At 45.1% G+C, this 19,675-nt stretch overlaps 1 protein-coding gene across 10 annotated transcripts in view; it reads left to right on the plus strand.

Annotated features, from left to right (window-relative positions):
* MED13L (mediator complex subunit 13L) overlaps nt 1–19,675 on the plus strand; it is a 150,033-nt gene that overhangs the window by 90,050 nt on the left and 40,308 nt on the right. For 8 of the 10 annotated variants that reach the window (XM_081339078.1, XM_081339077.1, XM_081339083.1 and 5 more), the window contains 6 exons: nt 6,558–6,703; nt 10,559–10,753; nt 11,543–11,731; nt 16,484–16,646; nt 17,404–17,508; nt 19,569–19,675. The exon at nt 19,569–19,675 is cut by the window's right edge and continues 619 nt beyond it. In XM_081339078.1, the coding sequence (XP_081195204.1) occupies nt 6,558–6,703; nt 10,559–10,753; nt 11,543–11,731; nt 16,484–16,646; nt 17,404–17,508; nt 19,569–19,675 (905 nt within the window). The remainder of the gene's footprint in view (nt 1–6,557; nt 6,704–10,558; nt 10,754–11,542; nt 11,732–16,483; nt 16,647–17,403; nt 17,509–19,568) is intronic. The other 2 variants (XM_081339086.1, XM_081339085.1) reach the window with 1 other exon arrangement.

The following is a 19,675-nucleotide window of genomic DNA, read 5'->3' on the forward strand; positions in this document are numbered from 1 at the left end:
ATGGAGGGACATGGGAGGACAGACCTACCGCTTATCTGGATAAAACTGAATTAGCCTTATTTATTTATTTTTTAAAAAAATGGGTTGCATAGAGGGTCTCGGAGGCTTCCATTCTAGCTCAGAAATTGCGGCCTCGGAAATTACGAGAGGTGTTGCGTTACCCCCACGAATGTTAAAAAAGCATTTTTTTGGGGAACCAGATCTGGAACGTTACATCCCTTTTGGAGGAAGCCCGTGTAGTCCAGGACCTTTACCGAGATGAAACCGTTGTGTTCTTTTAAGGAAGAGCCCGATAAACTTAAAACAACGTTTCTAAATGATAACAAGCATGTGGCTTACGCTAATAAATGAAACACAAGGGTTGCGTGCCTCTAGGCGTTGACGCTACCACAGTAATGGAAAGAAATGCAGTGATGATGAAATCCCGCACAAAGAAACGTTTTGCTGTTCACATGAGATGAAATGTTAAAGCGCATTGGAGACATTTGCAAACGTGGCCAAGGAGCTGGGCGTACGTAAAAGGCAAGGGCTGTTTTCTGCAATGGAAGAAAAGCAGGAATTTGCTGTTAAATTGGTGACAATTGCAGGGCCCCTAATGAATCCTGAACGTCCAGTGCTTCAGAACTGAACGGGGAAAAAATGTGAAGGGCAAAGCATAATGAGGAATAATCTAATGATCTGACGATGTTCCCTAGTTGGGTCACGGGACGTCTGCAAGAAAACCACCAAGCTCAGAGCTACGAATAATTCTCCTGTACGGAGGGAATAATCTGCTCCTTCGGCAAGATGCTTTACTCAGTGCACAAGTTTGGAAAACACAATCGCCACCGATTGTACCTGTGGTGCCACTACATTCAGGACCTTTGCGAAGTTGGTGATAGGCCATCGTCTATGGTTTATTCTAACATTGGTGGATAATCTGAACATAGCATTGTCACATTTGATAACGCTTGGCTCGATCAAGTTTTCCTTCTAGATCAGGGGGTCTTCAAACTTGGCCCTTTTATGACTCGTGGACTTCAACTCCCAGAATTCCTTAGCCAGCGTGCCTAGCTGAGGAATTCTGGGAGTTAAAGTCCACGAGTCATAAAAGGGCCAAGTGTGAAGACCCCTGTTCTAGATGTAGAGAATGACCAGGCTGAGCCAAAAACACCATAAGTTTGGAGTGGCTACGACCCCATAAGAGGCTTAAACCCAACCCCGTTGTCTCTTTATCTGGTGCCATTTTGCCTTGACCATTAGCAAATCAAGATTCTTGTGTAGAGGTAGCATGAAATAAACTGCTAGTGCTTTTGAACTCTTATCCTGGCTCCTGATTTCCTGCACCGGACACTGACTGGTTTTAACCAGAAGAAGCGGTTGTGCGAAAGACACCCACATTTGAAAAGAAATCACCGTCTTGTGTTCTTCTGTAGCCACAATGTTTAAGCTCAGAAATGCTGCCCAAGGAGAGATCCAACTGAGAATTAAGGAGAAATTGTCTGACAAGTGAGAACAATCAGTGGAACGTCTTGCCTCTGGAAGTTGTGGGTGCTCCATCACTGGAGGCTTTTAACCAGAGACCGGACAGCCACTTGTCTGAAATGCTATGGGGTCTTCTGCTCGAGAAGGGGGTTGGACTAGAAGACCTCCAAGGTCCCTTGTAACTCTGCTAAGGTTCCTTCTAACTCTGTGCTTCTCTATAAACCATAGTGGATAGCCGAACCGTTCATATGGCACACAGTCAATGTGAGCGCGCTGCGTGATTGACATAACCCAGTGCCTTTTTCTGTAGCTGGGAAAAAAAAAAAATTGGAAGTGCCTTTTCAAGTGGCTTGTAAGCTTTGGCTAGAGATGGAAGAGATCTACGCTGGAAAAGTCTTAATTTGGCACGTAACGTGGATAGCTAGCCAATTGAAATTCTCGTTCGCTCTTGAGGATGAGCAATTGGTCACTATTTTAGATTCTATTAAGCAGAAGATGAATTTCAATGACATCTGATTAAGTTAATTATTTTCAGAAAGCCCTTCATGTATATCTCTTTATGTTGATCAAAGCCAGCTCTCATGGGATATTGGTGCATTCAGGCGGCTACGCAAAGTGGCTGCGCTCGCACACTTGGCTGATTATTCGAAATTAAGAGCTATTTCATCCTCCAAATAGAAACGTTTTACGCAGAAATCGTGGACATGCAAAGCGGCTTTATCTGTGCTTTGGTCTAGTTTTCCAGGCTGCTCTGTACCATGGGGGGGGGGGGTGGAAGGGGGGGGAAAAGAAAGCATTGAGGGGAGGGGGCAATTTAACCTTTCGAAAGTGCCTGCACTATTGCCTTCCTTTGAATTGTTTTGAGTAGGAGCATTTTCATAAATATTGTTAAATTATTAACTGTTTTGGAAACGCGCACTTTTGACGGCAAGCGTGACTATGCATAGAAGGGAGGATCAGCTGGCTGAAATGATTTTATTTTTTTGCTGAAGCTGAGATTTTTTTTTTTTTAGAAAGAAGAAAGCTTTTTTAAACAGTCCTTTTATTATCACTTTGCTCCAAACGTGGGTTGCTTTAGAGCAGCGAAGTCCCCCCTTGCTGGATTGTTCCCTCTTCTCCCAATTTAACAGCAACAGGACTTGGATGTGTATACCGCTTCACAGGGCGCGCCCCACTTTGGCAGCCTTTCTTGCCACCCTTGTTAAGTGAAGCCCTGCCGTTGTGGATGGATCATAAGGCCCCCGGGACACTGCAACGGCCACAAACACGAGTCAGTTGCCAAGCGGCTGAATTTGGAGATCAGGCAACTCTGGGGGAGACGGCAACGGTCCTCAGCCCCTTTTTTCAGCGCCACTGTAACTTGGAACGGTCGCTAAATGAACCGTTGTAAGTCAAGAGACTGTTCAGACATTTGTTTGAAATGGTGTAGGGTTTCCTGAGTGGGGGGGTTGGATTAGATAACCTCCAAGGTCCCTTCCAACTACTACTACTACTACCACCACCACAACCTCTTCTCCTTCTTCTCCTCCTCCTCCTCTTCCTCTTCCTCTTCCTCCTCCTCCTCCTCCTCCTCCTCCTCCTATTCCTCCCCTCACGTGATCAAAATTCAGCTTGCTTGGCAACTGACCAATCTTTGTGACGGTTTTCAGTGTCCTGGGGGGTCAGGTGATCACCTTCTCTTCTATTGGCCTGGTTTCAACAGCTTTACTATACTTGTATCACCTAATGCAAGAATGCGCAGAATTAGGCTAGCGCTTAAACTCTGAATGTGGGAGCCACACTTTAAAAAAAAAACACACAAACAAATCTGATTTAATTTAAATACTCCTGATGTTTTAATCTTGTTTCCTTTCCCCCACATTAACATTTTCATTTAATTGGTAGCTTCGAAAGGGGCTAATTTGGAAGGCTGCGTTCAAGCCCGGGGCTAAAAGTTATATTTCTGCTTTATGTATATGCACAGGAACCCATGCTAGCTAGGAAGCAGGACGGGAGCGCTTTTATAGAATTGCAACAACTATTTTTGGGCCACAGGAGGGTTTGCCGATAAAAAGGACAACGTGGGTCTTGTTTTGGTAGCTAAATAACCTCTGCTTTCCTGCACATTGGGGGGGGGGGTGTTTGCGGGCATCTCCTTGAGCCTGACTGTTCGTGCTGCGAGAAGGAACAGTGGAGTAAGTTACACAAATACGCAGAAGGTTTCATGCACGTCTGCTCGGAGGTGCGTGGGCTCACAATCGGGGCCGGGATTTTCCACTGCTAAGCGAGACGGCGCTTAAGTGAGTCAGGCCCACGGGACTGTGGGGTTGCTGCAGTGGTCGTAAGTGTGAAGATCAGTGCCCTTGCAACTTTGAACAGTCACTAAGCAAACGGTTGTAAGTTGAGGGCCACCTGTAGCTGAAAGGGAGCTCCCAGACTAGGTTAGACCAGGGGAAGCTGTTATTGCCTGCGCAGGAATGATTTATCAAAGGTGTTGTACTTGTGGCGCCGCACATATTGAAATCCTCTGAACTTAATTAAAAAATGCTCCCTTGCTGGATCTAAATTTGCTTCGTATAAAGCTTATGTCTTCTATACTGCAATGCATCTTATGTGCTCAATAAGGCGGTCTTATGTTCAATAATTATTCGGGTCCAGCCTGGTTACTAAGTAATAATAATCTGGAGCACCACTTGAACACACACCATCGGCATTGACAAAAAAAAAAAAAATCACCATCGGTCAATTTCAAACGCAGCTTGACTTGAAACAGCATATAGCCTGCGACCATTTCTTTAACCCCATCAAACAACAACTTCTGCCTATCCCAGGTCCTTGGGAAGCACTCAATAGGTGGATAATAATGCCAAATCCAAGCCTAAAAACATCTGGCTGGCTGGGGGGGACGGACCACCAATAATAATAAATATATTATCTTCCTGGGTGGATGCGAATGCAATTTGGAACTGGCAAAGATTCCCAGCGGATGTCTGTCATACATCTATTTAAAATAATTAACTTATCTTTCAACCTAGAAAGTCACCAGGTGGCTCACGACAGCTGTTAAAATATAATTAAGCAGAAAACCGTTATTTAATAATAACCGTATAAAAGGAAGGTGGGGGGGAAAAAAAGAAAAACCACATTAACGGAATTGGAAGAATGCAGAACCGAAGGGATGCAAGCTGTTTCAAATGAAGATTTTTTTTCCCCCTTTCCACTTATGGGGGGAAATAAGGCAGCCTTATTTGGGATGAAAATTCCAGAAATGTTGGGTGTTGCTTTGTGTATTCTGTTCTCCCGTTCTCCAGCCATGTGCCTGCGACATTTTAGATTATCTACGGGTGTTATAATACCCAGTTATGAAACCCACGCTACATCCCCCCCTTCGTCCAAGTGGCTCCATAAATCACTTCCGCGTTGCTTTTAGTTTCACATTTTGAGATGGGGGGGGGGACAAAAAACCCAGACCCTTTTCTCTGTCTCCGCTACACAAGTTCCTTCTTTCTCGTCCACTTCGACTCAAGTGGATAAACAAGTATATCACACACATCTGCTTTTCTTGCTGCACGTTGTATGTTCCCCAGCTGTTCTTCATTACAGTCCCACATTTTGCATGGACCTGATTGCCATGGTTGTCAGTAAACAGATAATGGACATGTGCCATTTAAGCTGTGCACTTGCAGACACGGCCTGTTCTCCCCCCCACCCCACCCCAAAATCCCCATATTTAGTTGCATGCCCCAGGACACGCTGTGTTCAGCTGTCAGTCTAATCAACGTTTGGAAATTCTTATTCTACTGTCGTTAAGTGTGAACGACACATACTTCATTGTGGGACATCTGTTCGGCCATTATAGGCTGTGCATGGAATTTGTTCTGTTTGGCGGGGGGAGAGGGGGAAAAAAGCAAAACTATGTCCAAAAACTTTGCAAAAAAAATAATCAAGAAATTGCAGCTTCCTGCAATAACTCCAGCAAAGTTACAAAAAACTGCACTACTCAGAACATCTTACATTTTAAGGAGGTACCTAGTTGATACCTAGGATGCTGGCAGCAACCCATGCCAGTCAATTTGAGTGTTCAGTTGACTGAGTTTGGTGTTTTATGAATAAAAGTTTTATAATAATAATAATAATAATAATAATAATAATAATAATAATAATAATAATAATAATAATAATAATAATAATAATAATAATAATAATAATATAATTAGTTGGAAGGGACCTTGGAGGTCATCTAGTCCAACCCCCTGCTCAGGCAGGAAACCTATCCCATTTCAGGCAAATGGCTGCCCAGTCTCTTCTTAAAAACTTCCAGTGTTGGAGCATTCACCACTTCTGGAGGCAAGGAGTTCCACTGGTTAATTGTTTTCACTGTCAGGAAGTTTCTCCTTAGTTCTAGGTTGCTTCTTTCCTTGATGAGTTTTCCATCCGTTGCTTCTTGTCCTGCTTTCGGGTGCTTTGGAGAATAGCTTGACTCCCTCTTCTTTGGGGCAACCCCTGAGATATTGGAGTACTGCTATCATGTCACCCCTTGTCCTTCTTGTCAATAGAAATAAGAATAGAATAGAATAGAATAGGAGTAGAATAGAATAGAATAGAAAAGAATAACAGAGTTGGAAGGGACTTTGGAGATCTTCTAGTCCAACCCCCTTGCTCAGGCAGCTTGACTCCCTCTTCTTTGTGGCAACCCCTGAGAGATTGGAAGGCTGCTATCATGTCCCCCCTCGCCCTTCTCTTCATTAAACTTATATATGGAGCATTCACAACTTCTGGAGGCAGGTTGTTCCACTGACTCATTGTTCTAACGGTCAGGAAGCGTCTCCTTAGTTCCAGGTTGCTTCTCTCCTTGATTTAGTTTCCATCTGTTGCTTCTTGTCCTGCCTTCAGGCAGTTTGGAGAGAAGAGCTTGACCCCCCCCCTCTTCTTTGTTACGACAGCGCACTGTTCTACGTTCTATGAGAAGGGGGCTTACCCCATTTCCCAAGCGCCACGTCTTGTGAATTTCAAGCGAGATGCATAGATTCTGGCGGGCTCCGTTTTCTGATTTTAGGATTTAACGAGCTGCTATTTCTCTCTCTCTCTCTCTCTCTCTCTCTCTCTCCTTGCAGTGAGCATTTGTCCTGCGCCTTCACCTTCTTCCTCCACGGAGAAAGCAACGTGTGCACAAGTGTGGAGATTGCACAGCACCAGCCCGTCTACCTTATCAGTGAGGAACACCTTCACATGGCCCAATCTTCTCCCATGCCTTTTCAAGGTAGGTTTGTGTGTTCGTGCGTACGGCACAGGCTTCTCAGCGGTGATGGGTACCCGGAACAAAACTTTTATTAAATCGTCAGCTGTTGTTGTTGTTGTTTTCCTCCTTCTCGCCAATCACCTCGGCTGGGGAGCCAATGGACTTCCCTGCACTATCTCTAAACGCTCTCCTTCTGTTTTCTTCCACCCTGAATGGAGAATTTTATTTTATTTTATTTTTAAATCTCAAAACTGCCCATTCTCGGCCACTCCGAAGCATTTCGGTCCTCTTATCGCAACCATCACCTTTTTGATAGGGACAAAAAAGGGACTTGTTGGCTACAGCCTTTTAAGAGAAGCAGACACCCCCCCCCCCTCCATTTCAGCCTTCAAAGGAGAATCTTTGTAGCTCGGGGTTGAAAGGAGGGATCCTTGGTGCTCTCTTGGTGGTTTCCTTGCAGGCGTTTCATTACCCAACTAGGTAACATCATCAGCGGTCGTCACTAGCAGTAATGATGTTACCTAATTGGGTAAAGAAACGTCTGCAAGAAAACAAGCCAGCTCAGAGATCACATAGGATGCCTCCTCCTCCTCCTCCTCCTCCTCCTCCTCCTCCTCCTCCTCCTCCTCTCCACAAACCTCATTCTGTTCTACCACTGATGATGTTACCTAATTGGGTAATGAAACATCTGCAAGAAAACAAGCCAGCTCAGAGATCACATAGGATGCCTCCTCCTCCTCCTCCTCCTCCTCCTCCTCCTCCTCCTCCTCCTCCTCCTCCTCCTCCTCCTCCTCCTCCTCCTCCTCCTCCTCTCCACAAACCTCATTCCGTTCTAGCACTGATGATGTTACCTAATTGGGTAATGAAACATCTGTAAGAAAACAAGCCAGCTCAGAGATCATAAAGGATGCCTCCTCTTCCTCTTCCTCCTCTTCCTCCTCCTCCTCTTCCTCCTCCTTCTCCCTCCCTCCCCAAACCTCATTCCGTTCTAGCACTGATGATGTTACCTAATTGGGTAATGAAACGTGTGCAAGAAAACAAGCCAGCTCAGAGATCACAAAGGATGCCTCCCCCCCTCCTCCTCCTCCTCCTCCTCTTCCTCCTCCTTCTCCCTCCCTCCCTCCCTCCCTCCCCCCCTCCCCAAACCTCATTCCGTTCTAGCACTGATGATGTTACCTAATTGGGTAATGAAACGTCTGCAAAAAAGCAAGCCAGCTCAGAGAGCACCAAAGGACCCTCATTTAAGCCTTCATCTGTAAAGTAGAAAAATTCCTTCTTTTCTTCCAAATGTGATGTCTTAATTTCATGGCTCATTTTACCCTCCCCCCTCCCCCCCCTCCGGTTTAAAGCAGTTTGCTTTAAAACAATTTACTGTGTCTTTCGTGCCAGGAATAAAAAATAACCTGTTATGGAATGGCGTGCACGTTGAACGGCTGTCCACTTTTGTCAAGATTTGTCTTGAACCCTGAGCAAACCCATGCTCAGAGAGAGAGACTCCAACTTAAAACTACAGTCAGTCCTCAACTCACGACCACGACCGAGCCACCCCACCCCCCCATCTTTTGGTGGCTTGAGAAATTTGTTAAGTGAGTTTTGTCCCATTTTTTTTAACCACCTTTCTTGAGGCCGCTGTTAAATGGATCCCTGCGCTGGTTAAGTTAGCCACGCGGTCGTTAAGTGAACCCGGCTTCCCCACCGTTGACTTTGCTGATCAGAAGGTCGCAAAAAAAGGGGATCAAGTGAGCCCGGGACGCTGCAACCGTCGTAAGTACGAGTCAGTTGCCAAGGGTCTGAATTTTGATCATGTGACCGTTGGGGAGGCTGCAACGGTCGTAAGTGTGAAAAACGGTCCTAAGTCCTCCTTCCCCCCCCCCTTCCGGTAAGGTTGTAGTTTCGAACGGTCACTAAACGAGTGCTTGTAAGTCAGGGACTCCCTGTGTACCTTAAAACAGTTGATTTCCCCCAAGGAGTGTGTTGGGTCTCAAGCTCTTTCCTTCAAACCCAAACCTGGCGATGCCGACACCCAGCTAACCCTGGCTTTGTAACCCGTCTCTGGCGACGCCGACACCCAGCTAGTCCACTCTTCATTTTGCTTTTCTTTTTTTATGCTTGAAGCAGCTCCACTTTTATCGATTACTTGTTTCCCCCCCCCACTCGCCGCCCCCGGGAAAATAGTAGCATGGCTGTCTTTTTTTTGTTTGTTTGTTTGTTTAGGAAACCTTGATCATATTAGCCTGTCTGTGTACTTTTTTTTATTTTAAAGGATCGCAAGATGTCCCACGCGGTCAGAATATCTTCCTGGGACTTTAGCTTGCTGGCGGGGCAACGTCTCAGCTTTTAAAATCAAAATATTTTTTTTTTCTCGGCCCAGTTTGGGACAGGCAGTCCTCGGCTTAGCAACGGTTCGTTGAGTGACTGTTTGAAGTTGCAACAGAAAAAGTGACCTTGGATCGTTTTGCACACTGACGACCATTGCAGCCTCCCCGTTGGTCACGTGACCAAGATTTAGACACTTGGCAATTGGCTCGTACTTACGACGGTTGTAGTGTCCCGGGGCCACGAGATCCCCTTTTGCGAACTTCTGACAAGCAAAGTCAATGGGGGGAAGCCAGATTCAATTAACAACCATGGAACTAACTTAACAATTGGGGAAAAGAAAGAACTTCAAATGGGGGCAAAACTCACTTATTAATGTCTCACTTTGCAGCAGAAATGTTGCGCTCAGTTGTGCTCGTAAGCTGAGGACTATATCTGGATCGTAATTGCAGTTGTCCCATCCTTGCTGAAATAGCTAGGATTAGGGTTAGAGTTAGATTTAGGTTTTCTTTCCCATTCACAGTTATTCTGAATACACCTTGGCTTCCTGTCTGACCTTTATATATCCCAAGTTTTAATTAAATTAATTTAATTAAAATTAAAAAATAAAAAATAATTCTGCTGCAAGGGAGATGGATTTAAATCAAGGTGATGTCAATGGATACCGGGGGCCCATGATAAAAATAATTTTTAAAAAGAGGGACGGGGAGGAGAAGAGAGGAGTTTAAACCGTTTCCCTTGGTAATTCATGTATTTCCTGAAGAGGTATGCATTTTAATTGGTTGCTGTAACAATTAGCCAATGTTGGCTTGTAACTAAATAAAGCCCTTATTCTACCTTAGAGCGTAATCCATAACATTTGACCATGCTGTTTTATCCTTTTACATTAAATAATTAGATCTACTTAGAGAAACTGGAGGATGCGGGTTCTGAAATAATGAATTCCTGTTTGCCTGCTTCAGCGTACATACGAGACGTAAAAGTTCAATCGATTGAAAAATATGGGTATAGTCCTGACAGAAAGGGATGGTGTTTTTGGACTTAACCTAAGAATTAGTGTGGTATACAGGCAGTCCTCGTCTTACAGCCTGCCAAGTGTGAAACTTTGGCAGCTACGTGCCTTTAGGGAAAGGGGTTGGGAAGTGGGTGGATGAAGAAATGAAGCTGCTTCACTTCAACTGCAGACTGTGGGAGCCTGAAGCCTTGTCAAGGACACCCGAACAGGTGTGGATTTGGAGCAGATGGTTCCCATAACAAAGTGGACTTGTTGATATGGATTCCGTAAGACGTTGAGGGTTTGGCTGGGAGGACGATTGTTTTAAGTCTGTGAACTGCTATGGGAACCTCAGAGTTGAGTTTCGCTTCGACATAACCAAGCAGTGTGTTCAATAAACAGTAAGATTTTGGGAAGTGGAATTAATCTGGAGTTTTGTTTGGATTCCCGAGCTGGATGTTGACACAGCCATTCTTTTAGCCACCGTTCAGAGTTCCAGTGGCAGTGATAAAAGGTACTTTTAATAACTTAATAACACTTAATAGCCGTTTTGTTTTCTCAATCAGTGTTGATCAGTCCGTATGGCTTAAGTGGTACTTTAACGGGTCAAGGTTACAAGATGTCAGATCCGGCAACCAGGAAGCTAATTGAAGAATGGCAGTATTTTTATCCCATGGTGCTGAAGAGGAAGGAGAGCGTGAAAGAGGAAGAAGAACTGGGATATGACGATGACTTTCCTGTGGCAGTAGAAGTTATTGTTGGTGAGAATCTGTATTTTCTTTTTTCTTGAAAAGTCTCTTCGGCTCAGTCAGTTCCAGTTGAAACATAAAAAATAAGACTCCATCTTGAACTAACGGCGGTTCTTCTCGTGTTTTGATACGTTCTTTTGTTTGAAATTTGGTGGGTTTTGTTTTGTAACTTAGAACCATCTTAGACTATTCCTTTGGGTTTTTATTTAAGCATAAAAGCAATTCCTTCCTCCCTCCCTCCCTCCCTCCCATTTTCCTTCCTTCCTTCCTTCCTTCCTTCCTTCCTTCCTTCCTTCCTTCCTCCCTCCCTCCCTCCCTCCCTCCTTCCCTCCCATTTTCCTTCCTTCCTTCCTTCCTTCCTTCCTTCCTTCCTTCCTTCCTTCCTTCCTTCCTTCCTCCCTCCCTCCCTCCCTCCCTCCCTCCCATTTTCCTTCCTTCCTTCCTTCCTTCCTTCCTTCCTTCCTTCCTCCCTCCCTCCCTCCCTCCCTCCCATTTTCTTTCCTTCCTTCCTTCCTTCCTTCCTTCCTTCCTTCCTTCCTTCCTTCCTTCCTTCCTTCCTTCCTTCCTTCCTACCTACCTACCTACCTACCTACCTACTGCCCTACCTCCCATTTTCCATCCTTCCTTCCCAACCTCGTTTCAAATAATCGATGCGCATCCACCCAAACACGTAATGGCAGATGCGGCGTGCATGTCAAAATGCACACGGTGTTGCTGTGTTACAAATATAACCCTTGGAAAAAAGCAACGCCAACTATCTCGTCTCACTCCTACCCTAACCCTTTCTCTCTGCCTTCACAGGGGGCGTCCGAATGGTGTACCCGTCTGCCTTTGTTCTCATCTCTCAAAATGACATTCCCGTGTCTCAGAGCGCTTCCACCCCAGGATGCCACAACAGCGTGGCCCATCAAGGAGCTGGAGCCTTGAAAGACAGCAGCGGTTGTGGGATGTTGCTCACACCACCCACTTCTCCGGAGCAGACTGTCATAGGTATGTTTCCTTAAGGGTTAGGGTGTCATTTGAACCCCTCGGCTTTTAGCTGCTGGGATTATTTAGTTCCTTCAGCTGCGGACATTGCGGTCTCCTCTTTACGAAACCATATCTCTCCTGAAACCTCTCTGGGATTACTTTTGGTAAAGACTTCCTTAGCACACCAGATTTTCTTGTTTTCTTCTTGATGCCCTAGGAATAAAAAGCTCGGCCTGCCAATATTCAGATACATAATGTAGTTCTGGCATCCGTTATCCTCTAGGTAGACATAATTGCTGAACATACTATTAATTATAGCAGTTGTTGCTTTTTTCCTCCACGAAACATGCTTGCGCAAATTAGGAAAAAAAGACGCGGAGAAAGCTGGAAAAATAAGTCACCGGGCTGACATTTCAGAAGTAAAAAAAAAAACAAAACAGGAGGGAATAAATATACCTTAGGAAACGTATTTCTCTGGGTGGATGTTGAACAGTTTCCCAGGAATAATAATAATAGTAATAATAAGCAACTCATATATTTTCTCTTTAATTGGTGGAAGGCCTGGCTGGTGCCCAGTATTTAATGCTGTTTTGTGAAAAGGTTTTGCTTTTTAATGAATTTCTTTCAGCCCTTCAGTGAAATACGAAGAGAGCATAGTGATAAGAGCCTCCAGCTTAGTACATTGCTGGGTTTTGAGAACGTAGAATCCTAGGGCTGGAAGGGACCTTGGAGGTCTTCTAGTCCAACCCTCTGCTCAAGGCAGGAGACCTTATACCAGCCTCCCAAAGCCCCAGAAGGCAGGACAAGGAGCAACAGATGGAAACTAATCAAGGAGAGAAGCAACCTAGAACTAAGGAGAAACTTCCTGACAGTGAGAACAATTCACCAGTGGAACTACCTGCCTCCAGAAGTTGTAGGTGCTCCATCACTGGAGGCTTTTAAGAAGAGACTGGATGGCCAGCTGTCTGAAATGGTATAGGGTTTTCCTGCTTGAGCAGGGGGTTGGACTAGATGACCTCCAAGGTCCATTCCACCACCACCACCACCACCACCATCATCATTATTATTATTTATTATTATTAAGATTAAAAGTAGGCTATATTAATAAATAGTAACCCAACCTAGAAATGAAAATAAATTTCAGTCAGAACCGTTAATCAGCGGAACAGCTCGCCTCCTGAAATCGTGGGTGCTCGTTTTCAAAAAGAGACTGGACAGCCAATTGTCTGGAACGGCCTAGTGTCCCCTACTTAAGTCCAGGGTTGGACTAGAAGACCTCCAAGGTCCCTTTCACCTCTGTTATTCTGTAATTCTGTAACCATTGTGAAGCTCAGGAACCAAAGCTAGTGGGACCAGTTGTTTTTTTTTTAAAAAAAATTCAACAACAACTGTACCAGCCGGGCATTTGTAAAATTGACACCCAGGAATTTGAAGTATTTCCCTCCCACACCAAAGATTGCGTCATTGTTGAAAGACAGTCAAGTCGGCATTTCCTTCTGGACAGAATGGCTGTTCCTTGCAGATCAGAAGGCCGCTGTTGGAGAAATTCAGAGTTTTAAAGAGAGGTTTTAAAGAGAGCAAGAATAGGGTGTCATTTCCAAGCTTTGAAGCCCCCAGAAACAACAACCAGGAAAACAAAACAAACAAACTGGCTCGTTGTGTTTTTGTCATCTCAGCCGGGCGAATGGCTTTTCCCCTGCCGGATCGGATCGCTGCTGTGCTTTTGGCTCTTTTCAGCGTTGTTGGTTTTTTTTTATTCGCAAGGCTTTTTCTGGCCATGCCAGACTTTAGAACAAGGAGTTCTGTAAACATGTTTGACCTTGTTGAGGATTTGTACAATTGCCCCCTTTTCCAGCCCAAGCGCAGCGTTGTGTTGACGTGTGTGGTTAAGACAGCTCCCTCTGCTGCCTGCCTTGATGTGGTTCCTTTCCACTTGGAATGGCTTTTCAAACCAGAAATCGGAAATGTGGCGTCGCCGTGGCCAAGTCGATGCCTCGTCTCCTGCCCCTCGGTGGACAAAGCAGTTGGCAAATCCTGAATATTGTTTGTGAATGTCTGTGTGGGGAGGGTGTCCACAACCGTACCCCAATCTTTTCTACAGTTCTCCCTCAAAGTGATATTAGTTTGTGAATACTATATATATATATTGATTTATCCAAGAGGCTGCCACAAAGACGAGGCGGCCGAGCCGTTCACCAAAGCCCCTGAAAGCAGACCGAGAAGCAGCGGATGGAAAATAATAATAATAATAATAATAATAATAATAATAATAATAATAATGATGATGATGATGATGATGATGATGAAGAAGAAGAAGAAGAAGAAGAAGAAGAAGAAGAAGAAGAAGAAGAAGAAGAAGAAGAAGAAGAAGAAGAAGAAGAAGAAGAAGAAGAAGAAGAAGTTGGAAGGGACCTTGGAGGTCATCTAGTCCAACCCCCTGCTCAGGCAGGAACCCCTATCCCATTTCAGACAAATGGCTGTCCAGTCTCTTCTTAAAAACCTCCAGTGTTGGAGCATTCACCACCTCAGGAGGCAGGTTGTTCCACTGGTTAGTTGTTCTAACTGTCAGGAAGTTTCTCCTTAGTTCTAGGTTGCTTCTCTCTCCTTGATTAGTTTCCACCCGTTGCTTCTTGTCCTGCCTTCAGGTGCTTTGGAGAATAGCTTGACTCCCTCTTCTTTGGGGCAGCCCCTGAGATATTGGAGTACTGCTATCATGTCACCCCTTGTCCTTCTTGTCAGTAGAAATAAGAAATAAGAATAGAATAGAATAGAATAGAATAGAATAGAATAGAAAATATGGAATGAATAGAATAGAATAGAATAGAATAGAATAGAAGAATAGAATAGAATAGAATAGAATAGAAGAATAGAATAGAATAGAATAGAATAGAATAGAAGAATAGAATAGAATAGAATAGAATAGAATAGAATAGAATAGAATAGAATAGAATAGAATAGAATAGAATAGAAGAATAGAATAGAATAGAATAGAATAGAATAGAATAGAATAGAATAGAATAGAATAGAATAGAATAGAATAGAATAGAATAGAATAGCAGAGTTGGAAGGGACCTTGGAGATCTTCTAGTCCAACCCCCTTGCTCAGGAAGCTTGACTCCCTCTTCTTTGTGGCAACCCCTGAGAGATTGGAAGGCTGCTATCATGTCCCCCCTCGCCCTTCTCTTCATTAAACTACACATACCCAATTCCAGCAACCGTTCCCTATATGTTTTAGCCTCCAGTCCCCCAATCATCTTTGTTGCTCTTCTGTGTACTCTTTCTAGAGTCTCAACATCTTTTTTACATCGTGGTGACCAAAACTGGATGCAGTATTCCAAGGCATTGTAAAGTGGTATTAGTACTTCACGTGATCTTGATTCTATCCCTCTGTTAATGCAGCCTAGCACTGTGTTGGCTTTTTTGGCAGCTGCAGCACACTGCTGGCTCATATTTAAGTGATTGTCCACTAGGACTCCGAGATCTCTCTCACAGTTACTACTATCGACCAAGGTACCACCTATACTATACCTGTGCATTTGATTTTTCCTGCCTAAATGTAGAACCTTACTTTTTTCACCATTGAATTTCGTTTAGTTAGATAGCGCCCAGTGTTCGAGTCTGTCCAGATCCTCCTGTATCTTAAGCCTATCTTCTGGAGTATTGGCTATTCCTGCCAATACAGTAATCAAGGAGAGAAGCAACCTGGAATTAAGGAGGAATTCTCTGACAGTCAGAACCGTTAACCAGGGGAACAGCTTGCCACCAGAAGTTCTGGGTGCTTTTAAGAAGAGACTGGACAGCCACTTGTCAGGGATGGTATGGCCTAGGCCAGGGGTAGGCAACCTCGGCTCTTTTATGACTCATGGACTTCAATTCCCAGAATTCCTGAGCCAGCCATGCTGAGGGGAAAGGGAGAGGTTTCCAGGCTGAGCCATGCTGGCTCAGGAATTCTGGGAGTTGAAGTCCACGAGTCGTCAAAGAGCCGAGGTTGCCTACCCCTGGCCTAGGCTGCTTTATGACTCATGGACTTCAACTCCCAGAATTCCTGAGCCAGCCATGCTGAGGGGAAAGGGAGAAGTTGCCAGGCTGAGCCATGCTGGCTCAGGAATTCTGGGAGTTGAAGTCCATGAGTCATAAAAGAGCCGAGGTTGCCTACCCCTGGCCTAGGGTCTCCTGCATGACCGGGGGGAGCTGGGAGTTGAAGGCCTTCAAGGTCCCTTCCGCTTCTCTTAATTCCGTTATTTGCATTTATTCCTTTGTCATGAGCTTTATAACATGGATGTAACCCTGATGTGAGATGATCAATACAATTATTGATGGGTTTGAATATTATCACAGCTAGAGGTTTTGGAATTGTTTACCTGCTCTATCCAGGCAGTAAATGGGAGCCTTCTGACAAGCTGGGCTTGTCTGCATCAAATCCCAGACTTTGTTTGGGTCTAAAACCAAGCCGTCATTCGTTTGTAAATATATACAAGCTTTGGATAGGTGCATTTCTTCACCTTTCCTTATTTGATTTCCTGTCGTCTTCCTTTTCATTTGTAGTTTAAATCAGGACGATCCTGTTGCACCCTGCTCCCTTCCTCTTCGCAGTTTTCATTGTAAACTACTACTGTTACTATGAATATCGGTGGCGTCGATGTTTTGTTGGCTTTTCAATGTTCGCAAGCCGCCCAGAGTCACTTCTAGGCAAAATCGGTGGCAAACAAAAGTCTTAACACGCTAACAAACCGACGTAATAACATTCTCAAAAACATCCGCTGTTTCTTCCAGGCGACGGTGGAGGCATTCCAACCATCCTCAGTCACTCAGCAGCACCAGATGGAACGGTCACTATGCAGAGTCCCAAAAAAACGGGGAAGATCCCGCCCAAATTTCAGAACTGTATGGTCCACCGAGTTTGGAAAGAATGCATCCTCAACAGGACACAGTCCAAGTAGGAATATAGCATTTTCCAGGACTCTTTTGCTACAAACGTCTACAGCTGCTCATTATAATAGCATGCCTGTGTGTGTGTGTGTGTGTGTGTGTGTGTGTGTGTGTGAGAGAGAGAGAGAGAGAGAGAGAGAGAGAGAGAGAGAGAGAGAGAGAATAAATGAATGGGTGAATACTTTTTATGTCAAACTGAATGACTAATTGGGAATCGTGTTGAAGAACTGCTGGTCCTAATCTTTATGAGTTTATTGTGAGCCCTACCAAAGTGTCAGATGTGAAGAATCAGGACTACGTCCAGTCAAGTTGATGATCTGTGTCTTGGTTACATCTTGGATGCACCCAAATATATACCTATATATGAAGCGTGGGTGATATTGCTAGTGGTACCTCTGAAGGTTGGAGCGGAAAGCATGAACTGTAAATCTCATTTAGTAATAATAATAATATGCAGGTATGCGAAAAAAGCTCAGATGCTGCTGCACATAAAAATAAACTGTGTGCCAATGGTACGACAGCAAAATTCTCTTTTCGCCAGGCTTGTTAAAAAAAAAATGATACATTTTGCAAAAGCGTGGCACCCCATTCACAGAATAACTGATTTGAGAAACGAAATGTTCAAAGCTGATTAAAAATAGCTTCATTTACCCTGGGAAGCCTTGGTAATTCATTCATTCCCACTTACCTCTTGAGCTTGTACAGTCATCAGTTCAGGCTTCCTAGCCGGCAGAGATAGTTACGTATGTTTTAATTCCTACCAGAAGGAATCCAGTCCCCACTACCAATATGGAGGAAGATGCCCCCATCAACTGCATTTCTTGGGATTTTGTTTATCCAGCCCAAAGAGTCCCCTGCTCTTGTTCCAGGTCAGTATAAGGGGAGAATTGCAACAGTGGCAAATATCTGTAGGATGAGCGTGGAGGTCTGTTCTCCGGGTCATTTTCCCGAAGGTTTCTGTTGTGATTCAGTGTCAGCCTGTGCTCCCAGCAGCTGAGTCCGATGAATCTGAGGAGGAGGAGGGGTTTGGAGAGCCTTTGGTGTCCGAGGGAGGCTCGGATGCACTGCAGGACTCTCAGCCTGGCCCCTCCAGTCATGTTCCTCATGAGGCTCAACTGTGTGAGGAGGAGGTGTTGGACTCAGGAGTCACAGCTGAATCTGTTCAGAGACGCTAGAAGCAGAAGGCAATCCAGCAGAGCAGAGCAGAGCAAATCAATGAGGCAACTCAGTGAGAGGAGGAGAAGGCAGTGAGAAGCCACGCCTTGGGACTGATAATAAAAGGAGAAGGTGTGGGCGGGGCTGGTGGCTGAAGGAAACCGTTTGGAGACATTCCAAGGGAATCCTGGTCTGTTCTGACTACTTCTGTTTAACTCTTGTTTGTTGACTCTGGTTTGATATTTTGATTCATTTATGGAAGGAAATATTCTGTTGCCTTTTTTGTTTGAACTGTAAATAAATTTGGGTTGGGTTTTTCCAGCCTATTGACTGTAAAAAGGAGAAAGGGGTTGTCCCTGACACACAAACAGTGCCGGTCGTAGGCTGGAACAGAACAGTTTCATTACCAGGCTAGGTAACCTCTCCAGCGGCGTGTAGCGGATGTCACGTGTTCTATTTATATAAGGGCTTCAGGGGTAGGAGTTGTCGAGTGAGGGTCTTGTGATGGGCCAGGCATGAGTCATTATGAGAGAGGCTTGCGATGGGCAGGTAACTTCAGGTCAGGGTTGTTGCAGGGTGTGAACTATCTCTCGTGGGCCAGGGAGTGAGTCGTCAGCGGGAGGCTGACAGTGGGTCTCGTGATGGGGCGATTATGTCAGGTCAGGGTGATTGGAAGGTGAACTGCTGGGGGGGAGGGCAAGAGTGGGGGGCTTGAGGGTTGGCGCTGTCTCCGGATGAGACTGTTCGATTGGTTTGGATTCCGAGGAGTTCGTGCGCTTGGTTGAAGACCAACAGCTAGTGGTAGACGCCTTGATACAGTGACAGCATGTCCGTAGGTTGAGATCACACAAGCACTACACACACACACACACACACACACACACACACACACACACACAGCCCCCCCATTTATACATTTATGCACAGGAAACTCCGCACAGCACCTGTATCTTTCTAGAAGATCAGCTGCATGTCTCTAGCTAGTTGATGTGAAAGCCATGGCCGATTCACCGTGGACAAATCACCCAGCTGGGCAGGACTTCATGAGGACCACCTGCTGACTCTGCAAGGTCCCCTTTAAACAAAACTGGCTTCTCAAATCCGACAGCTCTCTCAGCCTCTGAACGAATCTTTCCCCTGGGCCTATTCTTTACAGCAATGGTGTCCAATCCTGGAAACCTCGAAGACTTGTGAACTCATGTTTGTAGGGCTATGTAGGTGAGATTGGTGCAGTGCTGGTCTAGAAACCAGGAGACAGTGAGTTCTAGTCCCACCTTAGTAGAGGCATGAAAGCTGACTGGCTTTGGGCCAATCACCAGGAGACTGTGAGTTCTAGTGCCACCTTAGGGAAAGAAAGAAAAGAAAAGAAAAGAAAAGGAAAGAAAGAAAGAAAGAAAGAAAGAAAGAAAGAAAGAAAGAAAGAAAGAAAGAAAGAGGAAGGAAGGAAAGGAAGGAAGGAAGGAAGGAAGGAAGGAAGGAGAGAGAAAGCTGGCTGTGAATTCTAGTCCTGGCTGGACAATTCTGGGAGTTGAAACCCACCCATCGTCAACTTGCCAAGGTTGAGAACCGCTGCTTTAAAGCAAGAGCATCCAACCTTGGCAACTTTTAAGCCTCGTGGACTTCAACTCCCAGAATGCCTGGGTGGGGAATTCCGGGAGTGGAAGTCCACAAGTCTTAAAAGTTGCCAAGGTTGGACACCCCTGCTTTAAGTTAGCCCGTTTGCTAACTTCTTTCCCATTTTCCTTTTTCCCCTTTTCTTTCTTTCTTTCCCCAGGCACAAGCTGCTCAAGCAACGCTGTGCCGTTGGTCCCAGTCGTCCACCCACGATACCACAGCCGGGGTTTGGAGGGGGAACCTCGTCCTCTTCCACCTTGCCCCCTC

This window comes from Vipera berus (assembly GCF_964194415.1).
Source record: "Vipera berus genome assembly, chromosome: 14".
Lineage (NCBI taxonomy): Eukaryota > Metazoa > Chordata > Lepidosauria > Squamata > Viperidae > Vipera > Vipera berus.